Here is a 12,962-nt window from a genome sequence, read left to right on the forward strand (position 1 = left end):
TCGTAGGCAGTGTAAGAAAATATTTCTACATATATAAGAGATCAGGCTTCAAAATAAGGATGCATATGATTAAAATAATTGCCCAAAGACAAGTGCACAATATTTTGTTTTATCAGGCTATTGATTTGCAATTGTTTTTTAGTTATTTATAAACTACAAATCTGTTACAAGTAGGCCTATACAGAGCTGGCAGACACTTCCGTATTTCTTGGATTTGTTGGTGAGCTCGTATTTTTATGGCGCTACAAAATCACATTTTTACCAGAAAAAAAGCGAAGGGACAGGTGTGATTCCGCTTCGAGGCGTGAGTTGAAACAGCCAGGGTTCGGAGCAACTGCAGAACAGCCGGGACACTCTGTGCTAAATGATAGGAATTATGTACAGCGGAGCAAACAGGCACTTCCGTTTGGGTTTACTTTTTACTGTCTCGGCTACTTTGGCCTACGAGGACACCTGTATAGGTCTCACTAGCCGGTGCGGAAGCCAGGCCTACCTGCCTCCTAAAATGACATGGGGGAGCCCCCCTCCCCCCCTTCCAACCCCCATCCTTCTGACATATTTAGCCAGTACATTGGCCCATTGGGGGGAACGAGTTTACAATCCCCGATCACAGTTCACACCCCAAAAAAAGGTCATCGGTTGACTAACCAAGCACCACTGTTCAATGGATTTACAGTTGAATGCGATCAAACTACGTCATTTCCGATCGGGGATTCTAAACTTTAGCCCATTGGGGGATGAGTCCCCCAAACCCCATCCCCTGTTCGCTGAAAGTGACAGTTTTTAGCCAGTACATTGGGGGAAGACCCATTGGACTCTAAAAATAGAATTCCTTTGAGTCACTGAACCATTAGGCCCCATAAAGAAATAGTCCCCGCCCGCCCCGGTAGCTGTCTCATAACTGCTGACAGAAGCAGCTCTTTGTGGTGAAATAATAATTGAATTTTCCACCTTCTAGCCTAGATATTTGTGTATGTTTCTTCACCAGTTAGTTAATAATGAATTTTTGTAGCTTATATATTGTGAATTGTTTTAAACTCGTTTTTTGGATTCATTTGGCGCCAAAATCAAGAATGGCAAATTTACAATCTTGACACTAGAGGCGCTGATGTCGTTCCGGCACGGTAGATGCTAAATCGGATAGCCAAGCGGTACGGGAACTCCTGCACCTTGACCACGTGACCAACATCAGGGAATTCCTCTATTTCTCAAAGTTCCGGCACTGGGTCGAGTTTGGCAGAGTTACTATAGATTCATGCACTTGATTGGGAACAACAACGTTTACGAAGACGTCGCGTCACGTCACGCTACAGTAATGACCGAGTTACAATGCATCGTGACGTGACGACAGCCAACACTATGTAAACGTTGTTCCTAATCAAGTGCATGAATCTATAGAAATCACGTGAAGGCCCCCCCCCCCAATAATTGCGTCCCGAGGAAGGAAACAATGGGATTCACGTCCGACGTCGTAACTGTGGGTGCTGTGCGTCATGAGTGCAGGATCGGCCAACGTGCGGCCCATTATGGAATGCGACAAAACTCTACCGGAACCAGAATTTTCATTGGTCTGCACAAATTTTTTCAGATTCGATGGACATGATGGATATATGCATTTTGTTTACACTTTACATACAGTGTATACGTAACCATTACACTCGCTACGTTGTGTGAGTTACTACTCTCACACAAACCTTTACATTTCTGAATAGCTTGTCACTTCTAGAATACATCTGGCAAAGTTTCAGAGTCATCTAGACATACAGTCATGCATAGACTGATGCAGCACAATGCATGAGACATCCTGTATGTTAACGCAAATTTGAAAAATTTCACCTTTATGCCTTATAACTTACAAGGATGGTGAAAACTAATTTTCAAACACATCTACTCATCACCTTGAGAAAGCCAACTGACAACTATTTCAATATTTTATATAAAGATAGGTTGTCGTTGCGGCTTTTGTTTGAGTTTTTTGCCCTCAAAATTTTACCTTGAGAACATGTGCAATCCCACAGGAACCGGTCTATGTCAACATCCTGTTGCAGTGCCTGCCATGAGAAAAATCCACGGGCACCATCAGTCACTCCCGCAACCTTTTCCAGGGGCACTATTTTTTTCACTCCCGCCCGCTGGACAGCGGGCGGGCCATGCCAGGCCATGCGGGCGCGGGCGGGCCATGCCAGTTAACGGGCGCGATCATGCCCGCGCCCGTGATCACGCCTGTGCCCACAAACTTCTGCCAGGAAACGGGCGCGATCACGCCTGCGCCGCATTAGACACCCGTTGGCTTCGACCTTTTTTACATGCTTGGCACATAATTTACACCAAACAGTGTCTAGAGTCTCACCATCGTCTTTGAGTTTATACCCAATGGTTTTGTGGTCAATCGACCATCCTAACATTGTCTTTAGTTTCATCTTGAAGGATTATCAGGCCTAACAACAGGACAATGAACGAAATCGAAATGAAATGCTGCCGTTGCCAGGCGCGTGTCAAAACATGTGCTTAGTACCGCGCACTGCAGCAACCGCCAACTATAGCAAAGTGTACAGCCTGGCGTGTACCCAGCGCTAAACGGCATAATTACCGCGTTGAGTGAGGCTCTAGATTTCCGCGAAATGGAACTCTGGATACCGGGAAATGAATCACGATCGTGCTGGGAATCGGTGGGCGTTATCGTGCTGGTGTTTTTTTATGACGGGCGGCACGCGCCTCTTAAGTGTCCGGCGTGCGTTATGGATAGCGCTCGTGCGGAGTAGTTTGCGGGCGCGGGCGTGATCGCGCCGTTTCCTGGCATGGACTGCTGTTGAGCTATAAATAGCATGCGGGGCCTGCTCACCGCGTAAGTGCACAGAGAAACTGGTATTTTCCTCAAATAATCGTCAGAGTACCCCTTCACCAAGTACCTGAGAGTGAGACATTTACATTTGAACAAGTAGCAATAGGGATAGTGTAGGCCCATCTGTATTCATGGTAATCACTCGAGATTGAAGAACTAGTTTTTTGGGAGGGTACAATCCGGACCTGATAATAATTAGAATTTCAGCGATTTTAGGCATTAAACTGAGGTCGAGGATAAGGGGAACAAAGATTAGTGTTAAGGAAGGGTTGATTTTCAACAAATGTGAAGGTAAAGAAGTGTTGTAACTCTCTGCCTCCTTTCAGGTGTGCTTCGAAAACTTTTGATTAAAAAAATGGCAGAGGCCCCTATCAACTCCAACTCCATCGACCCTACACGCCATGAAGAAATCCAACACTTGCTGAGAGAGAAGTTGAACAGAGAGAAGGTGAAGTTGTGGTTGCCTCCGTACACACATGACACTACAGGATCTAGAGAAAAAGGGCAGATACCAACTGTAAGTATTGAACTCGTGTTTTGGTTCGTGAGTTGTCCAAGTTGAAGAGCCATTTTGCCCATTGGTTAATGCCACTGGCTACTACTATGCACTGGTCTGGGTTCGACTTCGATTGAGGGGACAACCCGGGATTGTATTTCTGGATGAACCTGCTATGCTTTCAGACAAGTTAAAACCAAGGTTTCTTTTATATCTTATGTCTATGCCACCCCAATCAAATAACCCGATCAAGTGAGAAACATGAGTATTCTGTACAGCTCGTGATGGACTCAACTTCTGGCCAAAGACAAGAGTCATGCATTCAACCAAATTGGTGCCTTACCATAGCAGCCTATAAGAAAATGCTGTTTCAGCCTAGCGCCTTGGAGAAGGAATAATCTGTGGAGAATGACACCTCCATAGCAGAAGAAGAAGGTTGTCAGATACCCTCATGTATCAGACATCATTTAAAGATAACTTCGTGCAGAATATTAAGCAAGTACCATTAACTCATTTTCAAGAATTTTACCCAACAGCCTCATTTTGCCAGAGTGGGTCACATGTTTCTTGTATAGCACTTAGATGAAAGAATGAATCCATGTTCAAATTTTATACCTGACAGTCGTAATTTCTGTCACATATAGGATCTGATCGATCGCTATTCAAAAGAGTCTGGTCTGACGCCACAGGTTGTTGGTGAGGAGCTTGAATCACTCAGACTCCATGCTCTGGAGAAACTCGATGCGAGGAAGAAATTTGAGGCCTCTGGTGTGGCTACTCTCAGGGTGAAACTTGCTGGAAAATTGCCCTCCAAGGTGAGATTGTTTTCGACTTTATTTTGCAGAATCAGTGCAAGGCCTCCTTAGAATTTATATTTTCCAAAAAATATTCATACAGTGCAATTAGATACCCGCCAATACAAGAGCAGGAAAAAAGTTGATGCTGCTATAATTTTTAGTTCTACATAACGGTGTGTTGAATTCAGTTGGCTAACTGACTAGAATTTTTGAAAGATCCAAGAATATTGAGTAGGGGCCTTATTTATTAGGATATACATGTCTTCAGTATTCTCTGCAGGGTCTGTGAATGGTCTGGCGGATCTACGAAATTTGACGAAATCTTTCGCGTGCGTGCGGGGGGGAAAAAAATCGAGATTTTTCTTCGAAGTTCTTTTTTAGTTACATCTCTTGACTTTTATGAACTTTTAAAGTATTTTTCATATCTTTAGAGGCGTAATCATGGAACTTATGGAAGTGGACTAGAGGTGTCCCTGGGTCAGGCGGCCCATGTGTAAGCGGCCTCCCTAAATCGTCAGACGGCCCGCTAGACCATTGAGGCTAGTGGAGAACCCTGGTCTTGAAATACAATATCAACATATCTTTTTCCTCGATCCAGCTTAGCACACAGAAGCGGACCATTACGCTTGAAGTACTGCTAGGGCTCAAAGGTCATGAACTGAAGCGGCAGGTTGCTGAGGTTTGTGGGATTGAGGCCTGTCATTTGAAGCTGATCACCTGCGGACACGTGATTGACGACGGCAAGTCATTGATTGACCAACACGTGAAGGTGGGTAATTTACATCCAGGTGGTGACAATCAATCAAGAAACTCACTCCCGTCGTGGGCCTACCAAAATGAACACATACACTGGCTTACTGCAGTGGTCGTGAGGCGTGCGAAAGGGTACGCTGTGGTGGATCAGGAAAATGGAATGCAGTTGTACATGCATGATGCCATTGTGCAGTTATCATGCATGCAAACTTGCTGAAACTTGGCATTTATACAGTATTTGTTTATATGTATCTGTCTACACAACGGCACTGTTGAAAATGAAATCTACATTGTATATTCAGTAATTTAAGTCCGATTCGAAATCTTCCTTTCCTTTCCTTCTACTCTAGATAACAGTTTACTGAATGTTCTGTGATCTGTGTTTCAGAATAATTCCCAGGTGATGGCAATTTTTTTGAGTGAAAGTGAGGCAGAGGCAAGGAGGAGAGAAGGTGAAGTCTCGCAGCTGAGTAAAACTAGAGCAGCGGCGGAGCTACTGTCTAAGAAGGAAAAAGAGCAAGGTGAGATGCTTACCATGGTTATGTAATGTTTAATGAAGCATGGAAAGAACAAACATAATAAATGGAAAATATTAAGTCTCCTTTTTAAAAAGAGGTAGGCCATTTGTAGTTACTGGTGGCCCAGGAAAGTAGAATGTAGTTATATACACAATGCCGTTTGCTGTTATAATGCATACAATTATCCAAATTTGCTATTTTTAGTTTGGTATTTAAGGATTTGTATCTTTCCACACAATAGCAATGGTGAAATTTGTGTTTAGTAGCGGGACATTATATATTGGAAATTTTCGAATTCAATTGCAATTTTCAAATTTTTAACGAATGGCGTGGGCCATGCCGTCGTTAAATATCAATTTCAACATTGCCATTGGGTAGACATACATGTACAGTGGAACCTCCCTTAGCGGACACCTCTCTATAAAGGACAACCTCTCTATCAAGGACACTAGTTTTAGTCCCAAATTGGTACTTACCATTCAATTTGACCTCTCTAATCAGGACACCTCTCTATTAAGGACAGCATTTGTCAGTCCCGATGGTGTCCTTGATAGAGAGGTTCTACTGTATATGCAAATACTAAAAGTAGCATTCTCTTTTTCTGGACCACAAGTAATTACGAACGGCATACCTCTTTACCTTAAGACAAAGAATTCTGTCATTTCAGGTGATCCGTACATGCAGATTGCAGACCAGTCGGGAAAGACTTTGAACCTGCCTGATGAAGAACGCAAAGTGAGTCAGTCAATAGGGAAGCGTGGTTCTCCACTAGGCTTTTTGTCCAGGTATCATGAATACGAATTGGCTGAAACTTGGTATTCATGGTATCTGCCTGTCGTCTACACGACGGCCTGGTCGAAATTCATATTCAGTACATAGTTACCCAATTCAAATTCTCAAATTCAGTTGCAATTTTCAAATTTTTACCAAACGACGTAGGCCCTAGTAATAGCATCCTCTCCTCATGTCTCTTGCAGGCCTTGACCATGGCTATGACGTTAAACGAGAAAGGACGTGCCTCCCTTAAGCGGAGAGAATATGGCTTGGCACTGCTTCTCTTGCTTGAAGCAGACAAGGAATTTAGGTACACTGTCTTGTCTCATTGTATTAATGTGATATTACATTTTGAATACATTAAATATGGTGCATACCACGACTAAATCAAGAGCAATGGATATTTTTTTTGTAGTCCACTTACTTTTGTTGTTTACAACCGATGATTTCAACTTTCCATCCATTTTGATTTTAGTTGCCTGCGTGGGCATACCAAAAAGAGGCCCTGCTTGATGCAAACCCTAGCGCCACAAGTTTTAAATTCAGCATTGTTTCTGGGACACCCTGTGCTGTAGAGGTGACGAGTTCTTTGTCGGCAGTACATGCTATGGGTTCTAACCTTATGTGCAATAGACACCCTGCGAAAATAAACTTCGGCCATTTTGAAACGACCCTCTTCACAATCACAGGCAACGTTTGTTTACCATGGCTTAAAGTAAAAATAAACATTGAAGTGAACTGCTTGATTACTTCAAGTTGTCTATGCCTTTCAATGTTCATGATATTTTGAATGCTTTTGGTGATGATTTGATTCAAAACATGACTTTTATGTCAATGGTAAACTTACGCTGCCTGTGAAAAGATGGCCGAAATTAATTTTCACATACAATCTATAACTCTTCCTTTGACTTTCAGGAAGTGCCGTGCCGACATCCTTGATGCTGTGGACAACTACGCCATTCTGTGTCTTGACATCGTCTGGTGCTATCTTTGTTTGAAAAATGTGAACGATCTGCCAGATGCAGCGTCGCGTCTCGACACGTGTGAAGACTGCTTTCGAAAAAGCTACGGCACCAACCTTGAGCGACTGATGACTTTAAAGGTCAGTGAAGTTTTTTTACACTGTGAGACCCAGTTGACCTCTCTTCCTGATTCCTCACTTTCACACTAGACAGACTGACAGAGCTGAGAGTTTTTTCAGTAATATCGTTTTGACTCGCGAACAAAGTCACACCACTGCAGTGTGTATGGCGATGCCATGTTTAGTGGGGAGAGTATCTAGAAACTCGTTTTTATTTCAGGGTCAATCAGGCCATGTGTTGGCACTTTACGTCAGGTTGCACCTCCTCCAGGGGGTGCTGGCCTACTATCAGCATCGTCGATCAGACGCCATCAGATATCTGGAACAGTCCGAGAGAGAACTCCGATCACTGCAGGTTGACGATGAAAAAATGACGCAAGGTAAGTCATGTTTCCTTTATCATCATTGTCGTAGAGCCCTGTTATCTTCCAAGAATGTGACACATATTGCCAATGCTTTTTCGGGCCTGAGATTCCTTTTGTTGGCAGTTGTTTATAAAGTTTGTCTCGAAATATGCAGATTATACACCTGGGATTATGCCCCCAGGTTGGGGGTTATGCATGGGGTCAGCAACCCTATCCTGTAAAACCAAGGCATGCTGCAGAAACTGAATTCCGGGTTGAAGGAACAGCATTGACCTTGACATGGCATGGAATGCAGAAAAGCAGCAGACCGAAAGAAACTTTGAGACATTCAAGGAGAATAAACTTCAAGAGTAAGGGCCTTACATGAGTGTCGGTCAGGCTGAAAGTTGCCAGGCGACGTTAAGTGGATTGGCCCCCATGTACCACGTTAGGGACCTAAGCCAGTCCCTTGGTCAGTAAGATGTAAAAAAGTAGTGGCATTAGAAACGCTCACTTGAACAAACTAGAAGAGGAGAAAAAAAAATAGCAGAAGAATCGGTCATCGCCAGTGTTGTCTTGGCATCACAAGCAGACGTGAACAGAGAAAGGCCAGCCCACATTCTTTGTAATTTTGGTTGGACGTGTGGGCATGAAAATGCCCCTGGTGTAAAGGCATTACAAAAGAGCAACCCAAGTGGATTAAACAACCCTGCATTACCAAGAATTCTGATTATTGTAAATAATGAACTCCCAGCTTGTTTAGCACTGTGTGTCTCTCTACACAGTGATAACTATACATTATTATATAAATTGTTTTCAGTGATGACGATGGGGTTCAGCCAGCAGGAAGCAAGACTTGGTCTGCGGGCGTGCCAGGGGAGTGTTGATGGTGCCATTGCTCACATTATTTCAAGACGAGAGGTTAGTTTCTTTAGCAGTATAATTTGCACCAAGGTGCTGAACTGTATTTTGATGATATGGCACCGGCTGACACCTAATAAAAGGCATAAAGGTGTTTTTAAGTGCACAATTATTTAAAGTCTCTTTTTTACCATCATGTAACTATAAAAATTGCAGACTTTTCAATCAAAAGCGGAAATTGACGAAATGAAAAATGTCCTATTTTGGCTGGAAATTGCTCCTGTGGTTTCAGAGTTTCATTTAATTTTTTAATTTTGAAATCATTGCTTAAACACTTTAAAGCAAAAGCTAATGATGAAACTGCTTTGGGGATAAGCTGAGTTGTATTTCATCCGGCTGTTGCCAGAGTGCATCATTTCCTAACCGGCTTTCTCCAATTGAATTGAAGGAAAGAAAAGAGGTGAAGAAGAAGGAGAAGGAGGAGAAAAGGTTGAGGAGGCTGCTGGGAAAAACTGCTGATGGAAAGTGGTAGGTGCTTGATTAGTCTCCGCCAACCACATGAACTATGTCATTCTGGCGGAGTTTGTTTGGTTCTATTGGTTGACATGGGTCTTGAGTTTCTCATTTGAGGCACAAAAGTACCTAAGTTGCTTAAGCAATGTACCCTGCCCAACCAACCCTAGATCCTGTGGGTGTTGAACACGGGTAGATTTGAACCAAAATGACTCAAATGTTGCTTCATGCTGATAAAGTGTTTTTCGTATCGTTTTGGTGTGGGCACTTATTTGAACTTGGGAATGTGACCAGATTGGATTTACCAATGATAGTGGGATTGCCCAACTCTAGATTATCTTAAGGTAGGCCAAACCAGCTGGTCAACTATAAAACCGGCTCCCCTGGGCTATGTAACATTACTCTTTGTGATCACACTATTTCAGCTCAGTGACAAGAGGACAGCCAAGTACCTTTGACCAGATATATATGAAAAAAACTTCTGTAACTTTTTTTTTCAGGGTGAATGGTGCACACTATAAGACATTGACGGACATGGGTTATCCCCCAGGCTCAGCCAAAGAAGCCTTGCGCCAGTCTAACAGTAACATCACAATGGCCATCCAGGTTTTGAGCGAGAATCCAGAGCTGTTGGAGCTACCTGATCCGAGGGATGAAGAAATGCAAGTTGAAATCACAGATGAGATGATTGCACAGGTGTGTATCACTGAGGTTGCTGATGAACGCATCAGGGCAGAACTTGTTTGATGCTTTCCTCTCCAGGTGCCGGTTGTTCAAAAATTCAAAAGTCACGGTTACGTTAAGGAACCTTAAAGTCGTTTTCTCTTTCAGTTAATCTCATTAAAACTTTCATGTTAAGACATAACGGCCCCGTTTAAGCTAACATGCTTTTGAACAGCTCGGCCCTGGTGTTTTAGCTGTTTGCCTCTCTGTGTAAAACTAAAGGTATGGAAGCTTAATACCAGTTCTTTCAACATATGCAATGTACACATTGCGGTGTGTTGATTTGTCGAAGGGGTGATGTTTGCAGAATAAACGAAATGTTCACATACATTTTATATCATTGGTGAATGGAAAAAATTCACCAGAATAAAATATCCTGCAAAAATCTTTTTCATAGTTTCTTGTGATGAATAGGTAGGAAGATTTGGCATTGTGCAGTAAGTTATTTAATAGGTGTCCTCTTTTGTGGAGATGTGAAATGCGGGCAGTGCCCAACGTCTGTCTGTGGCTGATGATGAGTACTGCATTCAAAGTCAAAGCAAGGTGGCTAGTAGACGTTGCGTTTGGTCAACATGCAGGATCTTCAGGCCGATGTCCTTGTTCTTGCAGATGCTATCCCTCGGATTTGATGCATCTGTGTGCAGAAGTGTGTTAAGCCAGTGCTCGGGGAACATCGAGAGGGCTGTGGATATGTTACTCAATGGTGGTGTGATTCCGTCCAGTGCTGTTGGAGAGGGAACGTCCGGATCGCTTCAAAAAGGAGCAGGTCAGTCCAGATGTCATTCCTGGCTAGGTCATCTTGATTTGGTATGACATTAACGCAAAATCTGCCTCTCAACATTCCTTGTCACCAAATCTAGGAAAGGCTCGCTGCAACTCCAGTGGTTTTTAGGACTTGAGTTGTATATTAAACCAGAACTGCTAAGGATCTCCAGCGGAAACAAGCTGTACACCGAATGAAATGATTTTCATGTAACATTTAACAAGTTCGGCCTTGCTGTCTGTGATCCATCACACCAAACATCAGACGGAGAGTAAATCCCCAGGCCTAGTATTGAGCAATCACGGACAATATATAATAATTATGTCAGTTTTAATCCACTTTCAGATTATATTACTATTAGCCTCATGAACATAATACCTTTATGAATTTTGCAAAGAAAACATATGAGAAATACATTCCTAGGCAATTATTGGAAAAAAAACCCTCTCTTAAAAAATGGCTTATCTATTTTTTATAAAAACCTTGATCTTCTCCAAAAAACATTGGTAAAAGCTTTTTGTTTTCTCTAAAGATATTTGTGAATGTCTCAGGCACCACAAAAAATACAACGATGGGAGTGGCATCAAAATATGAAGCTAATCACCTTGGCTAGGTTGTATGAATATGTGAATAACTCCATATTCTATACTGCCTTGCTACCATTTTGGAGTGAAGGGTCACAATTTCTGAAATCTTATTTCAGTGGCTAAAACTGCTGAGGAATTGCAGCAAGAACAAGAGGCCATTGATGAAATCATTCCGGATATTCCAGAGAACGAGGAAGACTATCTTGACATCAGTTTAGAGGAGGAGGCGACATTCTTGGAGGAGTTTAAGGCACTTGTTTCAATGATCAGATGAAGGCCTGGCCTGACCCGAGTCAAGATGAGGTGAAATTCTGTTATGACAAGGGCAAACCTCTTTCCTTTTTGTTGGCCTAATATTTTCACAGGTTTTGATGGATATTTAGGGCATTTGGATCTGGATCTAAATATTTGAAATGTTAATGAAAATTAATCGGAAATGTACCTTTTAGTACTGGTGCTGCCATCTGAATTTTTAGTTCTGCAGGTTCCTCATTGGAATATGACCGTGGCGTTCGTAAAAAAAGATGATTTGCTCCATTGAAAACAAAATATATTTGCGTGGTATTTGCATGAAAGTTGCTGCAGTCCAGATCTAATAGTTGTATTATTACTGGAAAATCTCTCAGCGCCTACAACGTCATTATGGAAGTAATGGAGTTACTGTTTGATAATGATGAATCCTGCCCTGTATCCCCACCCCTGACTCACCTGCTTGATGGATTGGGGATTTCTTCGACACCGGCTTCACCACTTGCACCAGCTGTGGCACCACCACTATCGGCCTCGGTGTTTCTGTCGGGGTCATCAGCAGCGGCAGCATCATCCTCATGGTTGTCCGATTCAGCCAGCCGTTCCCCCATATTTTGCACTTCAGTTAGCACGCTATCCAAAAGAGGCAACAGGTTCAAAATCTCACTATGGTTGTGTGCCACACGCAAAACATTTACTCTCAATGCTGTCATGCTCCGCACGGCGGCTGCTCTGGTGTTCGGTTGAAAGATATCCGTTGTTGTTAATGTTCTCTGTACATCTTCTACTTGTGTTCTAAACGAATGCACAAATGTGGCAATATTCAGCCGATTTTCAGGTGGCGGACATACAACGACGGTGAGAAAAATAGCAAAATACCAACTGAAAAAATAACTCTTCAACGCCATACTATGACTGATGCTGATTATGGTAGGCCTAGGATACTTATGGATGCAACGAGCGATAAGGTAGCTTCGCACGATGCACCAAATGAAAGCACGTTGTGATTTGTTGACTATAGCTCTACCAAGTAGAATCGGCGAGAAATAGCCAAGACTTGCCAAATTACACAACAACACTCCGCATTATGAACTAACGCGGTAGAATATTGACATGACGATATTAATATTGACATTAGGGATATGATATCGACAGTGTGGAAATGATATCGCCAATACATTTTTAGATACTTGTGATAGCCTTTGAGCGCCATGAATTGCAAGGGTGGAGGGGTGTTTGCAGGGGTGTTTGCAGGGGTATATGGAGTAGGGGGTCAGGGTAAGGGGGCATACATTGAATTGTAGGGGTATTTCCAGGGGGTTGGAAGGGGTGTTTGCAGGGTTCAACGGTTGTTTTCAGTCCCCTGCTCTATGGTGAGGGATATATGTGATACCAAAAATGTAAAATAAGGGTAAATACGAGCGGCTTTGCACAATCTTAATAATAGGCCCTTGATTTGTAGCTTAAAAGCCCTAGTAGGGTGCTATGCCTGTGCAGAAATATGTAGTCTTTTTCTTGTACATTACCAGTCTTCAATAAAAAGCAGCAGCATTAGGGTGAGAATAGGAAACTTTGATCTATCCCGTGCAAAAAATGGCTCTTTGAACCACTTTTTGCTTCTGAGCTAACGGAAGTCTTCTTTTAAACATTTTTCAAATATC

The 12,962-nt window shown here is 42.7% G+C and overlaps 1 protein-coding gene across 1 annotated transcript; it reads left to right on the top strand.

Moving 5' to 3' along the window:
* Window positions 1-215: 215 nt before the first annotated feature.
* On the top strand, window positions 216-11,987 carry LOC135499690 (NEDD8 ultimate buster 1-like). The gene is made up of 14 exons (XM_064790613.1): window positions 216-304; window positions 3,169-3,359; window positions 3,983-4,153; window positions 4,734-4,904; window positions 5,277-5,409; window positions 6,074-6,141; window positions 6,384-6,490; window positions 7,096-7,282; window positions 7,482-7,641; window positions 8,426-8,526; window positions 8,915-8,994; window positions 9,480-9,675; window positions 10,312-10,468; window positions 11,169-11,987. Exons 2-14 carry the CDS (start codon window positions 3,198-3,200, stop codon window positions 11,324-11,326), a joined length of 1,851 nt encoding a protein of 616 aa, XP_064646683.1. The 5' UTR covers window positions 216-304; window positions 3,169-3,197; the 3' UTR covers window positions 11,327-11,987.
* The last annotated feature ends 975 nt before the right edge of the window (window positions 11,988-12,962 follow it).

Source organism: Lineus longissimus, chromosome 15 (genome assembly GCF_910592395.1).
Source record: "Lineus longissimus chromosome 15, tnLinLong1.2, whole genome shotgun sequence".
In the NCBI taxonomy this organism is placed as follows: Eukaryota; Metazoa; Nemertea; class Pilidiophora; order Heteronemertea; family Lineidae; genus Lineus; species Lineus longissimus.

Coding starts and splice junctions, on each gene's coding strand:
- LOC135499690 (XM_064790613.1), top strand. CDS start 3,198: ATGGCAGAGGCCCCTATCAACTCCAACTCCATCGACCCTACACGCCAT. Junction 4,905..5,276: donor TGATTGACCAACACGTGAAG/GTGGGTAATTTA, acceptor TCTGTGTTTCAG/AATAATTCCCAGGTGATGGC. Junction 9,676..10,311: donor CAGATGAGATGATTGCACAG/GTGTGTATCACT, acceptor TTGTTCTTGCAG/ATGCTATCCCTCGGATTTGA.